Below are 21,534 nucleotides of genomic sequence, written 5' to 3' on the forward strand. Positions count from 1 at the left end.
TCCTGGATGACATAATGTCACTTCTCTGTTGTGAAGGCGAGGACTCTGATTGTGCTGCACTAGATACAGAAGAATCACAAGATGATATAATTGACTACTCGGATGATGATGAATACATCTAAATCAAGTTACAAATGCCAAATTTTGCCACTGAAACATTTGCAGCTAAAATTATACATATATTTTCATGTCGCTGAAACAGAACAGTGGGGTGGTATATGGGGACTCGCCTCTAAAACCTAAATGTTAATGAGTTTTTTTGTAGTTTTTCAACCCCCCCAAATAATTATCTCTAACCACCACCCCACTCCGTGCCACCCACCCCTCCAATCTAAATTGTGTAACCTCCTCTGCTTTTGATAGCTATATATCTGCAGTGTATCTGAGACCACTTTAGCAAATTTTTGCTTTGGTTTTAATGAAAATATATGGCTACATACTTCACAGAATGTCCAAATAACCCAATTCTGAGATGAGGGGTATACTTCAGTTTTTGATGTTAGTAGCATTCTAAATTCAAAGATATTTCCACACCATATATGCATTTTATTGCTAAAATACTGGCCTTGGTAATAAACATAAAAATATTGACAAAGACTCCACACTTTTATAATTATATCATTCGTAAATGTGATTTTCCCCCCCCAAAATGCCAATTTTTTTAGGGGTAGGGTTTCTTTTCGAGTGTATTCGTATATACATCATGCATTAATTAAATGTTTATATTCATTGGAAAGCTATTGTATCCAGCTATCCAATGGTACCAAGGTTATTATTAACATAACTTATTTAGAGATGGAGTAAATGCCTATAAACCTTCACATTGATAGCGAAAACAAAAGTCGTAAAATAGGCCGGGTAACATCAAAGAAAGTGGTCAAACTAGTATTTTGCCCCAGAGTTGGTGCAATCAACAGGCAGATCATACTACAGGAAGGTGTCAGCTACACAAAAATACTAGTCCCATAAATTCCCCTTTCAGGTGACACCCCCTCCATCTACACCTGGACTAATATGCTTGGAAGTAGGCATACCGTATTTTCCCATGTATTATGTGCACCCCACTTTGAACGTTTATTCCAAGAAAAAAAACATGAACCACAATATAATGCGCACCGTTTTTTTAAACCACAAAATCGACAGTGAATGCAAGATGTACCGCTTTCCCCGTCACCAAAATTAACGAAAAACGAAAGAAACCAAGAAACAAAACTTAAAAGTTAGGTATTTGAGTACAAAGACCTACATGTCACATTAAACAAAGGCTAGTACTTGCGTACTTACATGTCACAGACTCACACGTGCATAAATCAAAACAAAGTTATATACCCCATACACTGTAAATGACTAATAAATATATATAAACAAAATATAGCATATTACATTTCGTTCTCGTGGCTAACGTGAATGCGCGAGATTTCTAAATTTATAATAGTGTGGTATATTTCCGGTTTGCCGGAAATGGCCGAAATAAATCTCATGGAAATTAAAAATATTTATGGTCCAGTTTTGTCATTTTTGTGCACTTTTTGGCGAGGTATGAATACTTTTGTAGATTTATTTTGCATTTATTACAACCATCACAAGTGAAAAGCGATTTTTAAGAGGGTTTTGGCATTTCGTTGTAATGAACACTGTCAATAACCTGTAAAGTACCGTAAACTACCGATCGGCGATTTTTCATGGGTGATCGCTGGACATTTTAAAAAGATATTTGTTCTATTGCTATGTATAGTGCGCACCCCCATTTTTAACCTGTATTTTCTGGAAAAAAAGTGCGCATAATACACGGGAAAATACGGTAGTCATGTACAATCAAGATTGAAAAACAACAACAAAAAATCTTTATATATTGTGATTTTATTACTTTTACTTTGTAGTTGTTTGCTAGTTTACTTCAAAGATAAATGTTGAGTATTTTTCTGTGCAGTATTTATTTCACTGTAAGAAATATGATCTAAAAAGAATTTAAACTTGAATTAAAAATATCCTGTGTTTTCATCCAAAATGTTTATGTATTGAAACATTTACCAGCTGATAGTTGTTTAAAAACAGTATACTCTAATTGTTTCATAGAAACCCGGATTCATTTAAAAACAGTGTGCTTTCATTGTTTCATAGAAACCCGGATTCATTTAAAAACAGTGTACTTACATTTTTTCATAGAAACCCAGATTTGTTTAAAAACAGTGTACTTTCATTGTTTCATAGAAACCTGGATTCATTTAAAAACAGTGTACTTACATTGTTTCATAGAAACCCGGATTTGTTTAAAAACAGTGTACTTTCATAGTTTCATAGAAACCCTGGATTTGTTTAAAAACAGTGTACTTTCATTGTTTCATAGAAACCCGGATTTGTTTAAAACTGTATACTCTGATTATTTTATAGAAACCTGGCAAAGATTCGAACCCGCCACAGTATGAGTACGGTGAACTGGCGTACGCCCACACTTCGCCCTTCCTGGGTGCCCTGCGACCGGGCTGCTGTCAGCAGGCCTTTGAGAACAATATGTTCCGCTCCCCGATATTCCAACACAGAGTGCCCGACACAGACTTCCTCATCATCCGCACTCGACAGCAGTGAGTGATGTTGCTACTATTTCCTATTGGCTTTTATTTGTTGAGTTTTTGCCTATGATCTGAGGTCATAGGATCAAATGCAATTTTTATTTTTTTATTTTTTTTAAACTTGATTATCCCCAGATCAATGACAATGTCAGAATTGGGGAGTCCTGATTCACTGCCTTGGATTGAGTACAATTGATAACATGAAAAAACCCAAAGGATGATACCAAAACCTGATTTATCAGTGACAGATTCAGAGGTCATGTTTGTGTGTAGTGTAGTGTGGTGTGGGTGCATGTGTATGTTGTTTACAAGTAGAAAGCAGTATTAGAACAAGTTCATTTTTAACTTTTAAATGCTCATACTGTATATTTGTTTTTTTCTTTCCAGTCTCTGTATTCGAGAAGTGAATGACTTTTTTTGTGGTGTTTTCCTTCCAATCTCTATACTAAAGAAGGGAATAACATTTTTGTGTTGTTTTCCTTCCAGTCTCTATTCTTAAGAAGTGAATGACATTTTTGTGTTGTTTTCCTTCCAATCTCTATACTCAAGAAGTGAATGACATTTTTGTGTTGTTTTCCTTCCAGTCTCTATATTCGAGAAGTGAATGACATTTTTGTGTTTTTTCCTTCCAGTCTCTATATTCGAGAAGTGAATGACATTTTTGTTTTGTTTTCCTTCCAGTCTCTGTATTCGAGAAGTGAATGACATATTTGTGTTGTTTTCCTTCCAGTCTCTGTATTCGAGAAGTGAATGACATTTTTGTGTTTTTTCCTTCCAGTCTCTGTATTTGAGAAATGAATGACATTTTTGTGTTGTTTTCCTTCCAGTCTCTGTATTCGAGAAGTGAATGACATTTGTTTTGTTTTTTTCCTTCCAGTCTCTGTATTCGAGAAGTGAATGACATTTTTGTGTTGTTTTCCTTCCAGTCTCTGTATTCGAGAAGTGAATGACATTTTTGTTTTGTTTTCCTTCCAGTCTCTATATTCAAGAAGTGAATGACATTTTTGTGTTTTTTTCCTTCCAGTCTCTATATTCGAGAAGTGAATGACATATTTGTGTTGTTTTCCTTCCAATCACTGTATTCGAGAAGTGAAGGACATATTTGTGTTGTTTTCCTTCCAGTCTCTGTATTCGAGAAGTGAAGGACATTTTTGTGGTGTTTTCCTTCCAGTCTCTGTATTCGAGAAGTGAAGGACATTTTTGTGGTGTTTTCCTTCCAGTCTCTGTATTCGAGAAGTGAATGACATATTTGTGTTGTTTTCCTTCCAGTCTCTATATTTGAGAAGTGAATGACATTTTTGAGTTTTTTCCTTCCAGTCTCTGTATTCGAGAAGTGAATGACATTTTTGAGTTTTTTCCTTCCAGTCTCTATATTTGAGAAGTGAATGACATTTTTGTGTTTTTTCCTTCCAGTCTCTATATTCGAGAAGTGAATGACATATTTGTGTTGTTTTCCTTCCAGTCTCTGTATTCGAGAAGTGAAGGACATTTTTGTGGTGTTTTCCTTCCAGTCTCTGTATTCGAGAAGTGAATGACATATTTGTGTTGTTTTCCTTCCAGTCTCTAGATTTGAGAAGTGAATGACATTTTTGAGTTTTTTCCTTCCAGTCTCTATATTTGAGAAGTGAATGACATTTTTGTGTTTTTTCCTTCCAGTCTCTATATTTGAGAAGTGAATGACATTTTTGTGGTGTTTTCCTTCCAGTCTCTGTATTCAAGAAGTGAATGACATATTTGTGTTGTTTTCCTTCCAGTCTCTATATTCGAGAAGTGAAGGACATTTTTTGTATTGGACAACTGTGTCCTCTAACTGAAGTGCCAGGTCCTAATTCAAAGAGGGCCAACAACTTCGTGAGAGATTTTCTTCAGGTCAGTACATGCATTTCATTCTTACAATTAATCTTTAAAAGAATTATTTAACCATAATTTTCAGTTTGTGATCACTGTTTGAGTTAGCTTGGATAACTGTCCAATGATTCGATTGTTAATCTGATCTGTTTTTATTTTGGGTCTTCATTTGTTGTTTGTTCTAAAGAGTAATTATACAAGATGTTAAACTGTATATACAGCAGTTAAGTGTAAACCTGTTCTCTTTCTGTTTTAGGTTTTCATTTATCGTTTGTTTTGGAAGAGCCGCGATGTTCCTCGCAGAATCAAAATGGAGGACATTAAGAAAGCCTTCCCCTCCCATTCTGAGAGTAGTATCAGAAAGAGGCTCAAGTTGTGTGCCGACTTCAAGAGAACAGGTTTCTATTATTAAATACTGAATTCGAGAAATACTAATTTGGGAAATGTTTAAACAATTTTTTTTTTTGTATCGATACAAATAACATTTTAAAAAATTGTAATATTTAATTTTATGTTAATTGATAAGAAATTTAAAAATTTAATTTTAGACAAATCAAGGTATTAATAAATAATAATTATAAATTAGTTATTACCGTATTTGACCGGAAATTAGCCCAGGGGGCCAAGACAACTCATTGTAAGCTTAGCATGGGGTGGGCTTATTCCCAGACAAGGGGCCAGTTTTGTTGTAAAAAACAAAAAAAACCTAATAATTAAAATAAATAATAATTAAATGAACTAGGAAGAAAATGAAAAACGTCCAGTAGCACATCTATTAATTAGTGTTCCATTTGTTATTAATAAATAATAGTTTATTAATTAATTTTTTTTTACTAGTATCTAATTATCAGAAACGCACCTTCTATGTTACAATTACTTACCAGTGCTGTTTATTTACATTCAAAATTTAATGCTGAGAAGACTTAAAACAACAAACTCATAGTGTATACACACGTTTCTGACAGGCAGCCAGCTTACACTACAAAGAATTGTCAATCTAGGCCATTGTTCTTAGCCAATCAGAATAAGGTATTTGCCTAATTAGCATTAACTGCGGACACAGTGTGGTGGGAAAATAGACATTGGTTTTAGTTCAGACTTGGGTTTGGGTACTTCAAAGAAATACTGCAGGCATGAAATTGAAAACAATGTTACACACTGTTACTGTTAGACTACTAAATCTCACTGGTGGTAAAATATTGTGTTACATTTGTGTGTTTAATTATTTGCAGGAGGTATGACCTTTTAAATGAACTTTGGGCAAACTTGCAGTTTTGTGTTATTTATAAGGTGACGAAGTTGGGGGTGGGCTTATTTACGAATGAGGGCCTAATTTCTTAAATGCTATCAAAATGGAGGGGGGCTTATTCAAAGACATGGGCTAATTTCCGGTCAAATACGGTAACTGTTTTTTTTAAGATGTTCCAACTTGTATTGATATCACATTATTTGTGGTATAACCTGTGTGTGTTCTGTCTCGGCAGGTATGAAGTCCATGTTTAAGATGTTCCAACTTGTATTTATATCACGTTATTTGTGGTATAACCCGTGTGTGTTCTGTCTCGGCAGGTATGGAGTCCATGTTTAAGATGTTCCAACTTGTATTTATATCACGTTATTTGTGGTATAACCCGTGTGTGTTCTGTCTCGGCAGGTATGGAGTCCATGTTTCAGATGTTCCAACTTGTATTTATATCACGTTATTTGTGGTATAACCCGTGTGTGTTCTGTCTCGGCAGGTATGGAGTGCATGTTTCAGATGTTCCAACTTGTATTGATATCACGTTATTTGTGGTATAACCCGTGTGTGTTCTGTCTCGGCAGGTATGGAGTCCATGTTTCAGATGTTCCAACTTGTATTGATATCACGTTATTTGTGGTATAACCCATGTGTGTTCTGTCTCGGCAGGTATGGAGTCCATGTTTCAGATGTTCCAACTTGTATTGATATCACGTTATTTGTGGTATAACCCATGTGTGTTCTGTCTCGGCAGGTATGCAGTCCATGTTTAAGATGTTCCAACTTGTATTGATATCACGGTATTTGTGGTATAACCCGTGTGTGTTCTGTCTCGGCAGGTATGGAGTCCATGTTTCAGATGTTCCAACTTGTATTGATATCATGTTATTTGTGGTATAACCCGTGTGTGTTCTGTCTCGGCAGGTGTGAAGTCCATGTTTCAGATGTTCCAACTTGTATTGATATCATGTTATTTGTGGTATAACCCGTGTGTGTTCTGTCTCGGCAGGTATGGAGTCCATGTTTCAGATGTTCCAACTTGTATTGATATCATGTTATTTGTGATATAACCCGTGTGTGTTCTGTCTCGGCAGGTGTGAAGTCCATGTTTCAGATGTTCCAACTTGTATTGATATCATGTTATTTGTGGTATAACCCGTATGTGTTCTGTCTCGGCAGGTGTGAAGTCCATGTTTAAGATGTTCCAACTTGTATTTATATCATGTTATTTGTGGTATAACCCGTGTGTGTTCTGTCTCGGCAGGTATGAAGTCCATGTTTAAGATGTTCCAACTTGTATTGATATCATGTTATTTGTGGTATAACCCGTGTGTGTTCTGTCTCGGCAGGTATGGACTCCAACTGGTGGGTGTTAAAGCCTGACTTCCGGCTGCCGACAGAAGAAGAGATCCGAGCGATGGTTTCTCCCGAGGAATGCTGTGCGTTTTATTCCATGATTGCTGCTGAGCAGAGACTGAAGGTCCAGCTTACAATGTTTTATTTGCTTCAGCAGTGTCTTAGACTGGGGTGGGGGTGGGGGTGGGGGGGGGACGGGGTATGGGAGCCATGACCTCCCCTATCAAACCTCCTTTTTGTTTAAACTGTATTAAATTTTATAAAATCACACACACACATAGAGACACACACAGACACACACACTCACACACACTCACACACCTCTGCAATTAAGAAAATGTCCACGACAAAAAAAAATTGCCATTGAAAAAAATCCCGAATGTAGTCCAAGGCAAAAAGTGCAGTGGAGAACTAACAACTCCACGACATTGCCGTGAGCAATTGCAGGGGTTGTACATATACAATGTTGGTTGGCGCCCTCCAATATGTGTTTGTCCCCACCCAATATAAAATCCTGGCTACGCCATTATGCTCCGGAGTCTCCTATTTTGGATGAGAGAGAGATTTGTTTAGTTATTGTCTTTTACCACATAACTGATAAACCTGTCTAGATGTTTAAGGAATAAAAAAGAAAAGGTTAAAAAATACAGAGAATTAGTAATCCTTTTCAGTAGGATGTTATATTTGCAGGTTATGGGGAGAAATACTTTTTTTAATATTTAGTCAGGATACTAGTTATGGGGAGAAATCATGGTTTATATATTTTATATATTTGTTCAGGATGTCTGTTTTGAGGAGAAATCATTGTTTATATATTATATATATTTGTTCAGGATGTCTATTTTGGGGAGAAATCATTTTTTATATATTTTATATAAACTAATGTCCAAAAGAAAGTATACACTGTATTTGGGAAACCATGGAATGAAAACAAAAGCATGTAGAAAATCAATGTGTATATATTTCATTAGATGAGACTTTTGCCATCTAGTGTGAACAATGTCAGATCATTCAAACATGGAAATAGCACCTGACTGAGACCCACAAACACGGGGGGGGGGGGTCAGGTTGTGAAAATGCACAGTACGATAATTGTTCAACAAGTCTTCATAATCTGTAAAATGTCATTCAGTTTTCAGCAAAATGTCATCAAATGTCGAATTAATAGTGTGTGCCCATCATGCGCATTAATACACGCCATAACACGTCGATGCACTGATGACGTAAGACGACGAATGACGCTAGGCGTGATGCGTTGCCATTCCTGAAGGAGACATTGTTCCAGTTGTTGAGTGGTGATTGGTGCCACTGGCCGTCCTCTAACTTGCCGATCCAGGTAGTCCCATAAGTGCTCAATGGGATTCATGTCGGGAGAACATGCTGGCCACGGTAAAACATTGATGTTGGCTTTGTGAAGAAAGTCGATGGTGAGCCTTGCTATATGAGGTCTCGCATTGTTGTGCTGGTAAACAATGCCATGTGGTTGTTGCTGCATAAATGGCTGTACAACGGGTCGCAAAATTTCATCCCGATATCTTTGAGCATTCAGGTTGCCGTGAATAATAACGAGCCTTGTTTTCAGATCACCATAGATCCCTCCCCAAACAATGACGCTACCACCTCCAAATGGGTGGACTTGTTGAACACAATTTGGCGCCACACGTTCACCTAATCGTCTGTATACTCGTGCCCTACCATCATTCCTGAACAGGCAGAACCTACTCTCATCCGTGAACATCACACGTCTCCAGTTACGCACTTGCCAACGTCGATATTGCCTGGCCCATATCAGTCGGTTAAGTCGGTGTTGAGGTGTTGATGTGAACTCTGTGGTAGGGTCGACTTGCTCGAATACCGAAGTTTCTTAATCGGCAATACACTGTCTGTCGACAGATCTGATGTCCCAGTGCCGTCGCTGCCGTTGATGTCGCTGTCATGAAGCGGTCCCTCAGATGAATTGTCCGGATGTGACGATCCTCACCTGGCATGGTGACTCGTGGTCTACCACTCCTAGGCCTGTCTGCTGTGTGGCCGGTTTGTCGTAGACGTTGCATCAGTTTGCTGACCGTGACGCGGGTGCAGCCGAACATTCTTGCAATGGCGGTGTTTGTGGCTCCTTGCTGGGCCATTCCAATAGCTCTCTCCCTCTCAATACTGCTTAATCGTGGCATAACTTTGGTGTGCTTTTGATTGCTGTGCTCGTGACCTGTCGGACAAGCTGTTTTATACCAGTAGTCTGCACGTGGATTTGGTGCTACATCACCCAAAGTCGTTTTTCCATTTAATGCGGTATTTGCGTACAGTGTCAATTTGTTTCACGTTTTGTTCCCGGAAATGTTGTGTTTGTACATGAGACATGTTTAAGTATTGTTTTATCAAATTTTTCTCATTTCGATGAAACTAATTAATATTTTTAGTGTGTATACTTTCTTTTGGACACTAGTTTATTTGTTCAGGATGTCTGGTGTGGGGAGAAATCATTGTTTATGTATTTTATATATTTGTTCAGGATGTCGGTTTGGAGGAGAAATCATTGATTATATATTTTATATATTTGTTCAGGATGTCAGTTTTGGGGGGAAATAATTGTTTATATATTTTATATATTTGTTCAGGATGTCGGTTTTGGGGAGAAATAATTGTTTATATGTTTTATATATTTGTTCAGGATGCTGGTTATGGGGAGAAATCATTGTTTGCTCCAGAAGATGACAATGAGGAAGAAACTCAGATGAAAATTGATGATGAGGTGATTACTTTACAATTTACTCTCTCATTTCTTTAACATATCAAAGAATAGTCTGTAAGAACCAATGTAAATTTAATGTGGTTATTTTGACATTTGGTTGATAGTGAGGAAGAAAGCCGCTGCCACCATATAGGCTATTCTTACTCAATAACAGTGAGTGAGCTTTTCTATGCAGTTTACCACATATCATGGCCTTTGATATGCCAGTCATGTGACACTCGGTTTGGCAAGGATCAATGATTCCGTTGAGGGTGATCGATCCTATAACCCACTGCACATCAGGCAAGCTCTCCACCACAGAGTTACTCCCCATACACACACACCCTGATTAAAGTTAACTATTCATTGCTTCTTCGTGTACCTTCAACTGATTAGAGTGTAAGCGATTCAAATACATTTCATGGTCATATATTTTTCTGAGACAATTTCAAGTGTATACGGCAAGATAACAAATTTTTGTTTGGCAAATGTAAAAAACTTAGTTTTTATTACATGATGACCATTTCTTCACAATAAATCTTAATCCAAACATAAGTACTTCATTGTCCACAGTTTAAATAACATTTAAATTACTACTAACTCCATTTTTCATATCCAGTTCCTCCTTCCACCCCTCTCCTTTTCTCAACAATTGAATATCATTTGAAATAATTTACGATAAATACATGAATCCATCAACAAACTGGTTGTTCAGAATGCATATCTTGGCTTGTTTACCGATTACATGTCCTGGTTTGTTAACCCCTCCAGGTGCGAACCGCCCCGTGGAACACGACGCGCGCGTACATCTCGGCGATGAAGGGCAAGTGTCTGCTGCAGCTGACGGGGGACACGGACCCAACGGGGTGCGGAGAGGGCTTCAGCTACGTGAAGGTGCCCAACAAGCCACAGTCGAAGGAGGAGACGAAGGAGACGCCTGTCAAGAGGACGGTCACTGGAACAGACGCGGATCTTCGCAGGCTCAACCTCAAGGATGCCAAGAATCTACTCAAGAAGTTCGGAGTGCCCGAATCTGAGGTCGGTAAACAGCTTGTGCTGTGTTTTAAAAAAAAGTTTTGTTTTGTTTAACAACACCACTAGAGGTAACTGATTTATTAATCATCGGCTGTTGGATGTCAAACATTTGGTAATTTCGACATGTAATCTTAGAGATGAAATCTTCTACATTTTTTCATTATTAGCAAGGGATGTTTTAAATGCACCATCCCACATACCACAGCCTTTGATATACCATTTGTAGTGCACTGGCTCTAATGAGAAATAGTCCAGTGGGCCCACAGACTGGGATCAATCACAGACAACCGCGCATCAAGTGCTTTACCACTGTTATAGTTGAAGAAGTCTTTAACATGTCTTGTGCAATCAGTCATTAGTTTCTGTAGCTAATTCTCACACCTCTGACTAAATTCACTATAAGCAAAATACATAAGTTTTTTTATTTTTTTATCACAGTTTATTTTTATGTTTAGTACCATTTCTATGAGAGAAAAAAATCATACTTGCAGCTGTTCCCCACCCCCCCCCCCAACCCCCCCCCCCAAAAAAAAAACACCCCAAAAAACAACAACTTTGCTAGCTACTTTTTCTTACATATAATATGATATTTCAAAATTGTTTGAAAAGTAATGTAACAGGTACTTGTTCACTTCAATACTAATGAAATGAATGGATGAACAGTTGGATCTTTGTGAAACACTTTCAGATCAAGAAGCTGTCACGGTGGGAGGTTATTGATGTGGTTCGGACAATGTCGACACAACAAGCTAAAGCTGGCCAGGAAAGTAAGTAAACAGTGTAAATAGTGTTGGAGAGCCCATAGGAAAACTTATTAATGTCCTTTTTTCACTACAAGCCCATTATGAGTAAAATCGCTAATAAATGTATGTTATTGGGGATATGAAATAAGGAAGAGAAGTTCAATATTATGTACCATATAGCACTGGTACACAACCGTCATGTCACAGAGACACAGGGGTATAGGATGTTCATCTTTGTGAAAGTTTAAGGAAGAGAAGTTCAATATTATGTACCATATAGCACTGGTACACAACCGTCATGTCACAGAGACACAGGGGTATAGGATGTTCATCTTTGTGAAAGTTTAAGGAAGAGAAGTTCAATATTATGTACCATATAGCACTGGTACACAACCGTCATGTCACAGAGACACAGGGGTATAGGATGTTCATCTTTGTGAAAGTTTAAGGAAGAGAAGTTCAATATTATGTACCATATAGCACTGGTACACAACCGTCGTGTCACAGAGACACAGGGGTATAGGATGTTCATCTTTGTGAAAGTTCAAGGAAGAGAAGTTCAATATTATGTACTATATAGCACTGGTACACAACCATCATGTCACAGAGAGACAGGGGTATAGGATGTTCATCTTTGTGAAAAGTTTAAGGAAGAGAAGTTCAATATTATGTACTATATAGCACTGGTACACAACCATCATGTCACAGAGACACAGGGGTATAGGATGTTCATCTTTGTGAAAGTTTAAGCTGCAAATACGTCAGATTTTTCAACAATTTTGATTTTGTTTTGTCTAATATTGATTTTCTGGCAGCAGTGATGGCAGTGTCTTGTTTAGTATCTAGCTCCACAATAAAGTGTTGTGTTTAGCTGGGTTTCGCAGAACATTTAGTCCTAGATCAATGGTTCTCTTAATGCTGGTTAAAAAAACCTTGAAACATTATTGTTATTATTACTAAAATTATTATAATCATCATTATTATAAAAATTATTATCTTTTAGTATTATTTTTGTATTATTATTTTTTCCTTTCTTATAACTAAATTAATAATGAATTTTATGTAACACATTTTCTTATAGCTAAAATAGTTAAAATGAACATCCATAGGTGCAGCTGTGAGGGACAAGAAATAAGTTTATGGTTTCAGATTTGTGTTTCAGCTAGATAGTAATAAATGCACTAGTTTTCATCTTTTCTTTATTGTTTTATTTTTTATTATTGTTATATGTGAAGGGAAGATATTATTACATTAAATGTTTTCTGTTAGCTGAATGTTTGCAATATATCATTTCAGGAACTAGGATGTTCTGTCAGAATTGTAAGAATGTTGACATGTTGCTGAATATTCACTGTTTTTAACACAAATGAACTGTTAGTTTCAAGTTGGCTTTTATGTTCACAGTTTCTGTTTTATGAGTCTGACCATAAATAACTTTTAAAACATTTTGGCCTCGGAATAGAAGTGATTGAACTGATTGGTTTATTTGACAAATACCTTAATAAAATTGGAAGTTGATGGACATTTTTATTTTTTAGATCTCCTTATCTAAGAGAAATAAATAAAAATTAAATTTGGAAAACAAATGGTGGCACCAATACTTTGATTATGTGGTAATGTAGACCAAAAATAGATAATATTCTTATAATAACCTTGTTAATGTCTCGGTGAATATTTTATCCAAATGAAAGTTATTATTTACTGCTTGTGTTACTTTGAGTGTACTCAATGTGTTTTATGAGATTTTGAAATATAAATGTTCATTAATTAGTTTAATTGGATTATGGGTTGTCAGTGCACTTTGTTACATAACCTTGACTTCACTATATCTGCAGTCTGAAAAGAATAATGTAAAATGTGGATTCATCTGTGAAAATCCACAGCTGATCAATCTGGTGAATTGTGTTCTTTGTGATAATTTAGGTGGTACAAGATGCAGGATACGTTACTTATTTCACACAGTTGGCTCAATAGAAAACCTATGCTCTACTGTTGGTTTGTTTAATTTTGTTATTTTTTTCAAAATTTGTATTTTATTTTTATTTTACAAATATTTAAGTTATTATTACTGCATATTAATAAAAATATTTTGCTGGTGTAATTGGTTGTGTATTTTGCTATTTTTTTCATGATTTGTTATGTTTTCAATATTTTGTGATTTACTATATCTTTTGCAATTGACAGTTCATTAAATGCTAATGTGTTAAAAAAACCCACTTCTAGTATTGCCCCGCCTTTACCAAGTAAAAGGACAAGATATAAGTATTATTTTTTCTGATACTGGTGGTGGAAGCAATGAAGATGACAACTTTTATGTTAAAGTTTTGCATTTAGATCCATTTCCCACATACTCTAAGACCCAAATCAGTGAAACTTGGTTTATAGTTGCACCTATGGATGTTCATCACCAAAAGTTTATGGTAGGCAAAACATTAAATTCTGCAGAATTCTTGTATTATTATTACTTGTTTTTATCACAGAAACTAGAAATAAGAGTGTGATTTACGTGAAGAAAGTGCAGTTGTAATGAGTAGTTTTATTTTTTAATCAGGCTAAAATGTTTAAATTTTTTACACTGGATTTTGTTTGCATAATGTATGTAAGAACTAGATTAATCCTGAATATTACACCACAGATTATTTCTCTTTATCCTGCCACCAGTGTTTGTATTGACCAATTATCAGAACTGTTACTGGCAGGATATTGGTTGTAGGCGAGACATTTCATTCTGTTTTTTGTATGTGTGTTTCAGATTCTGGAGTGGGGAAGTTTGCACGAGGAAATCGTTTCTCAGTCGCCGAACACATGGAGCGTTACAAGGAAGAATGTCAGCGAATATTTGACCTTCAAAATAGGTTTGTGTCCTTGTACTTAAATATATCATAATGAATCTGTTTCATAACCTGCAAAATAGGTCATGTTGTTTGTACTTAAATATATCATAATAAATATATTACATAACATTCAAAATAGGTCTCTGTTCCTTGTTCCTAAATATACCATAATGAATCTTGTTACATAACCTTCAAAATAAGTCTCTGTTATTGGTACTTAAATATATCATAATGAATCAGTCAAATAACTAACAAAGTTCTGTTATTATTAGAGTTTCATCAACATAATTACACATGCATATAAAGTAATGCCAAAAGAAGTATCAATAAACTGGCTTCAGGTTTTCTTTCTTAAACTTTATTAAGTTTATGATGAAGGTAAGATAACTTTTGAATTGGCATCAAGATGGTGGTCATGCGAAAGGAAAAAACCCAAAAACTGAGTGCTTGTCTTTTTTTGTCTTTTCTGTGTGAATTGTGGTAACTGGATCCCAAATGCAGTTTTCCTATAAAAATATATCACCAAGACTGTTACAATTTCAGAGTTCTAGCCTCAAGTGAGGTTCTGTCTACTGATGAAGAGTCCACGTCGGGTGAGGATTCCGATTTTGAGGAGATGGGCAAGAACATTGAGAGTATGTTATCCAACAAGAAAACCAGCTCTCAGGTACACAACCCTATATCTGTACTAACTTACATTTTATAATAACTATAATTAATATTAGTGACTGTCTGCAAACAAATACAGTTGAGGGAAAATGGCAATATATTTTTGGGGCAGTTTGTGATGGCTTTATAAGTTTTTGTTGTGAACTTTCCTATGTTTCTTTGTCAAAGAGTTAGTCTAATTTTTAGTGATGATGAACTTTCATCAAGGCGTATGTCTGCTTTGCTATAGCTTTTCTATTTACTGTATAAAAAGTGTTCTTTTAAGTTGTATTTATGTCATAATTATATTGCTTTTTGCTCTTTTTTGTGTGTGTGGTGTTTAAAATACCTAAATATAGTTGCCTGAATAATCCGGCTTGTTGCAAAAAAGAAGTGCAAGTCAGGGGTCGGATGGTGTGTTTTTGGATAAGCATGGTTTAATGTTTTTCAATTCATCAAGATAAGAACACAACAAAATAAGTATATAGACAAATAAAACTGAATTAGTGTGTTGTAATCCTGTGTGTACTGACAGGCGCATGTTTCTTGTTACAGCTGAGTCACGAGAAGGAGGAAGCAGAGAGACGGGAGCTGCACCGCATGTTGATGGGGCAGAGCATGGAGGGCAAGGAGAAGAAATCCCGCAGCTCGTTCGGAGGGCAGGACGAGGAATCCTCACAAGGAATCAAGGTTAGTAGACAGCTGTTAGTAGTTTAAACAGAGAAGAGGGCTGTCCTCTCGAGGGATGATGGTTAGTAGACAGCTGTCAGTCAGTAGTTTAAAAAGATCAGAGGGGTCGTCCTCTTGAGGGATGATGGTTAGTAGACAGCTGTTAGTCAGTAGTTTAAACAGACCAGAGGGCCGTCCTCTCGAGGGATGATGGTTAGTAGACAGCTGTCAGTTAAAGTAGTTTAAACAGATAGGAGGGAAGGAAGAGTCCTCAAGGGATGATGATTAGTAGACAGCTGTTAGTAGTTTAAACAGATCAGAGGGCAGTCCTCTCAAGGGATGATGGTTAGTAGACAGCTGTCTGTTAAAGTAGTTCAAACAGATCGGAGGGCAGGAGGAGGAGTCCTCTTAAGGGATGATGGTTAGTAGACAGCTGTCAGTTAAAGTAGTTCAAACAGATCGGAGGGCAGTGGAACCTCGTTAGTCCGGACTACTGGAGCAAAACAAAACGACCACTCAGTAAAGTTATTCATTAATCCAGATATTCAGCTTCCGGAACCGGACGGTCATAATTCTGAACCATATGTAAAAAGTAAAGTCAAATTGCTTCGTTTGACCGGTTGCCACTGATTGAACATAAAAGTAATCCACCAATTAACGCTCAAGGAATCGACAGAGATAAAATGGCTGCACTGGGTTTCACACCGCAGTTTATTAACTATTCACCTGTGTTTATTTAGTGTTAGTAGAATAGAGCACAAGTGTTCACAAGTGTTGTTTTTTTGTGTTTTTTAATATAATTTCTTTTATCCATGTCCAGACTGGCTGTTTTATTTTATGAAAAAAAAAAGAAGAGTATTTTATTTTTAAAAGTGGGCAACTCTTGATCATACCCTACGATACCCCATGACCTCGTTTTGTAACTACCCTCCTAACTTACCTGTATGATTTATTACTGAATACTGTTCATAATTGTTTTGGTGTTCAACTCAAGAGTATTGTCAGTCACCCAAAATAAAGACAAAGGAAACGTCTTTATATGTTATTGCTATCAAAACACTGGCTTGCGACTCTTTCACAAGTGGAACAATGCTCATTCAGGTTCACACCGGTTTTGAGAGAGTTGTATTTCTGTGCTAGGGGTGGAGGGATGTATCAGGTTGACGTTTATATTATATCAGTAGATATAACAGAAATGAATTATAATTTCACCATTTAATATGTTTAAAATATAATCTGTAAACGTAGAAACTTTTAAACTGATAATGATTGTATATAAGTGAGAAACAATATGCATACCTCAACAACATACCCACTTCGTGGAAATGAACTCAACCACGTGGCCTAGATTTACAATATTAACCGGTATGACAAAACACGACTAACAAAATTTAAAACTTGTTGTCGCTAGTAATCAAACATTTAATATCAACAATGCAACATGTCTTAAACAGTATTTCATTTTATTTAATCGGATTTTCTAACTTTAAGACAAGCACCTGGCAGTATACTACTGAATAGTAGACTGGCCTCACGAACATGCAAATAGTGACTTATTCACACCACAAGGCGGATCAACAAAACAAAACTGGTTGAAGAAATGTTTGGTTCTAAAAATCAAATGTGTTGTTTTTATTTTGTTTGCGAATCAAGGGAGGTTACTCATCACGTACATTTCAGTAATCCGGAAATTCGTTAATCCGGATGTTTTTTGTAATAACCATACTGTCCGGACTAACGAGGTTCCACAGTAATAATATTGGACATTTGGAATCATTAATTGTCTTGACCAATTCCTTTCCATTTGACTGTCTTATATTGCAATTCATGGTGACGGTTGTTAATGTTTGCTGCATGTTATGTATGTTGTGTTCATTTTATAGGGTGGAAGAAAACTGAAAATAACAAGGAAATTCCGGAATGAGTTTGGTAAAGAGTACACCAGAGTGGAGATTGTTCGAAAACCTGTTGTCATAGAAACATATGTCAGGATAAGGCAAACAAAGGACCCAACCTTTATGTAAGTATTTTATCATTAATTTTGTTCATTAATTAACAGGCTAGATAAAAGAGGACTTTATAACAACTATTCCAGTGACAGATTTAATCACTGACATGCATGTTAGTATGCATTATGCAGTTTAAAGTGGGGATCACTTTCAACTTTGACTACTGCAGTGCTGCCACTTTAAACTTTATTTATTAAAAGTATTTTACATTTTTCTTAGAAATACTACTTTTTATACTTTTTTAATACTTTTTTCACATGAAAATACTTTTTTTTATACTTTTTTCTGCAATAAATAACTTAAGAAATCCAATTTCAAATTTGACCATCGTAAGATTTAGCTTTGCTAGTCTTTTTTTAGGAGTCATTTATTGTTTCTTGAATGGAGTGTTTGTAGAGCTCTCTGATACTCGGTGACCAAGTGATAGGGAACTGAAATATGCAGAACAGAGTGTTCAACAATCATAAGTCCTCACAACATGGTACACACCATTCCTTAAGGTTGGTCATAAGCAGCAAATGTTAGTAGGACAAAGGTAGCGAATGTCATATTGTTACCTATCAGGGTAAGTTGATGAAAAATTTGACCTTTTTTAATACTTTTTTTTAGACCATTTTGATACTTATTTTTGGCAAGATTCCATACTTTGTTTTGAAAATGCAAAGTGGCAGCACTGCTATTCAGATACTATTTGTTATAGTGCACTTTACACATTTCTTATTGTTCCGTCTGTTTGTGTTATTCAGTAAACAGTTTGCAGCGATGGATGACCAAATGAAAGAAGAAATGAGAAAAGAAAGAAGAAGGTTAGTATTTTGTATATTCCTTTTCTCCATTCAATTTTTGACAAACAAGTTAAAATAAAATTTTATGGCGAACACTTTCAGTTTCGTGCCCTGAAATTATTGGAACCGATTGGAAACTGTGTGTTTTTGGTAATTGTGGTATGGTGGATTATGTTACAATCAAGAGCTACTGGTCGCAGTAACAACAAAGAAGTTTCTTTTGTTTAATGACACCACTAGAGCACATTGATTTATTAATCATCGGCTATTGGATGTCAAACATATGGTCATTTTGACAGTCATAGAGATGAAACCCGCTACATTTTTCTATTAGTAGCAAGGGATATTTTATATACACCATCCCACAGACAGGATAGCACATACCACGGCCTTTGAGATACCAGTTCAGGTGCACTGTCTAAATCGAGAAATATCCTGGTCGTAGAATTTGCGAACACCCAAGTGGGAATAATATTAATAGACATATTGTATCACTTATTTGTTTTTTCAGATTTGTGAAGAATAATTTTTTATAGGTGGGTTTTTTTAAAATGTTGTTTCCTTTTTATTTTAATTTGTATTTTAAATAGTTTTTTGAGGAGATGGATGGGGGTAATTAATGCATATAATTATAATTAAGGATTGTCTGATATTTCTTTTAGATTATCGGGTATGATATACTTTTTCTATAAAAAAAATCACCATCAAATGTTTTCAGAATCCAAGAGCAGTTACGACGAATCAAACGGAATCAAGAAAAACCGTCAGCTCCAATTCCAGCCAAAAAAAAAAAGCTAAAAGAAACTCTGTCCCTAAAGGTGAATTGTTTTACTGATTTATTTCAGAGAAATTTTGCAGATCACTTTTGAATATTTGAACTAATATTCAAAACAAACATAATTAAACATGACACCGGCGTTAGAATGAGTTTATGACTGGAAAATGTTTTAAATGTATTCTTGTTCAGCAGTTTTATAGAGATTAGGTCTGACGTCACAGACGTGGTAGGTAGTTAGGCTAGGATATACATGTGTAATTGTTCTGTGTTCACTGCGAATATTAGTCTTGGTACCAAAACCTTTTTCTTTCAATGTTAATTTTATGTTTTATTTAATTTCTTTGAATCTATTTCAGGAATTAGAATATTTGAAAACCACTGTAAGCAAGTTATTGTTTGCAAATAATGTTTTGTTTAAATTTAATGTTACATATTATTTCATTGTTTAGTTGTTCTGTTTTCTTGTGTATAATGCTTTCTCTTTAGGTATTAGTTGATATAAAGCAAATTTAAGATTTTGTAAAGTAAGAATGAAAACAAATCCCACTGACACATTGGTTTTCAGTTGTTAATAGACAATAATAATGTCTTCCATGTTTTAGTATAACTAACAATATGAAGCATTATGCACGAGAACATGGTGCTTTTGTTCTTTGTTAATTATGAGTTACTGTTTTTATTTCTTAAATCATTATACCAATATAATTATTATTATTATTAACAGTTTTACATTTAACTTGATACAGTATTTTTTTAATTTTAAGTTTCATAATACTTGAGAGATAATAAAGATTCAGTTTATATCTGTTCAGAATGATCTTGTTAGTATGTAGAATTGTCAATTCTGCAACACATGATAAATATTATGTTAGTTAGGAGATAACTGTATGGAGTTTTACATTTGTTGGGGTTATTGTCTATTTGATGTCTACAATTGCAATCCCTGCAATTAAGAAAATGTTGATGGCAAAACAACATGCCATTGAAAAAAAACCCTGAATATAGTTCAAGGCAAAAACGTTCTGTGGAGAATCAAAAACTCTACAGCATTGCTGATTTCCATGGGCTATTGCAGTGGTTGCAGTTGTACAAACTACAAGTAGGCAGCAGATAAACAATGACACCCACACATGTAAAAGCTCCATATGGTTATGTTCATTGTAAACTGAAACAGAACTATATATTGCCCATCGAATGAACATAATGAATGAATGAATGAATGAATGAATGTTTAATAACACCCAAAACTAAAAAATACATCAGCTATTGGGTGTCAAACTATGGTAAAATCAAAACATGAAAATTACCCATCGAATGTCTTGTATTTCTTTAAAGAAATATCTGGCTACAATATAACTGTAAACCTGTGAACTTGGGTTATTTCACTTTCTACTGACGTCACTTTCTAATGACATCATTAGATTTGAGGATGTTACTGCCTATTTGATGCTTGCGAAACAATGTAATTAATCACATCACCGAAGAAACTCGCCATCAGTTCACAAATCAACAGTAATTGTATTCCTCACTGATGGGGACTGATGTAGCTCAGTGGTAGAGTACTCGCCTGAGGTGTGATGAATCATAGAACTGGTGCACCCAGTCTGGTTTTTCTCATCCCTGTGATCTGTGATTGTGTTCTGTGAGAAAGTGTATATAGAAGATATCTCTGCTACTTACATATAATGTATATACATGTAGCAGCAGTGAGGTTTCTTCTCTCACACTCTTAACTCGGTTGTTGCAACAGGCATATGTTACACCTCGGATAACTAATTTAAAAATGTGTTTCTTCTTTTGCTACATAAGGCTAAGGCCTTATCATTTGCTCAACTGTGCTGGATAGAATAATAGATTCGTTCCATTTTTTTTTTTTTTTTTTATCCTAATATATATATTTTAGTTGTCATTATGTACATCATAATGAATACAAGTTGATTACATCAAACATAATTATTAATAAAAAAAAAATTGTAACATTATAATCATAATTATACTAGCTTTAACTATTTACTATGTTCAGTTAAAATGTTCATTAGTGTACAAAATATAAAACATTTTATAGTTCCCTAACCCTTCCTTAATGTATATACATCAGGAATATATATTTAAAAAAATAATACTTCTGTCAACATTTTTGCTTGTTTTATAAGTAAACATATGTTGGCACTAACCTCCTCCCCTAGCATGTGGTTTGTATACTTGTCAAACTGTTTATGATTGTAAACTGCCCATTATATGTTATTGGACTCGTTTACATGATATTGTTAAATTCTGGTTTACTTTTTCCC

General features: G+C 35.4%; 1 protein-coding gene across 6 annotated transcripts in view; it reads left to right on the forward strand.

Moving 5' to 3' along the window:
• The window catches only part of LOC121374137 (transcription initiation factor TFIID subunit 1-like), an 83,311-nt gene that overhangs the window by 35,500 nt on the left and 26,277 nt on the right, over positions 1-21,534 (forward strand). For 3 of the 6 annotated variants that reach the window (XM_041501093.1, XM_041501091.1, XM_041501097.1), the window contains exons 17-31: positions 2,392-2,582; positions 4,325-4,439; positions 4,675-4,816; positions 7,008-7,138; positions 9,683-9,763; positions 10,514-10,780; positions 11,466-11,544; positions 12,817-12,840; positions 14,273-14,375; positions 14,898-15,021; positions 15,558-15,692; positions 17,555-17,691; positions 18,427-18,486; positions 19,184-19,283; positions 19,600-19,623. In XM_041501093.1, the coding sequence (XP_041357027.1) occupies positions 2,392-2,582; positions 4,325-4,439; positions 4,675-4,816; positions 7,008-7,138; positions 9,683-9,763; positions 10,514-10,780; positions 11,466-11,544; positions 12,817-12,840; positions 14,273-14,375; positions 14,898-15,021; positions 15,558-15,692; positions 17,555-17,691; positions 18,427-18,486; positions 19,184-19,283; positions 19,600-19,623 (1,713 nt within the window). The remainder of the gene's footprint in view (positions 1-2,391; positions 2,583-4,324; positions 4,440-4,674; positions 4,817-7,007; positions 7,139-9,682; positions 9,764-10,513; positions 10,781-11,465; positions 11,545-12,816; positions 12,841-14,272; positions 14,376-14,897; positions 15,022-15,557; positions 15,693-17,554; positions 17,692-18,426; positions 18,487-19,183; positions 19,284-19,599; positions 19,624-21,534) is intronic. The other 3 variants (XM_041501095.1, XM_041501094.1, XM_041501096.1) reach the window with 3 other exon arrangements.

Source organism: Gigantopelta aegis, chromosome 6 (genome assembly GCF_016097555.1).
Source record: "Gigantopelta aegis isolate Gae_Host chromosome 6, Gae_host_genome, whole genome shotgun sequence".
Classification (NCBI taxonomy): domain Eukaryota; kingdom Metazoa; phylum Mollusca; class Gastropoda; order Neomphalida; family Peltospiridae; genus Gigantopelta; species Gigantopelta aegis.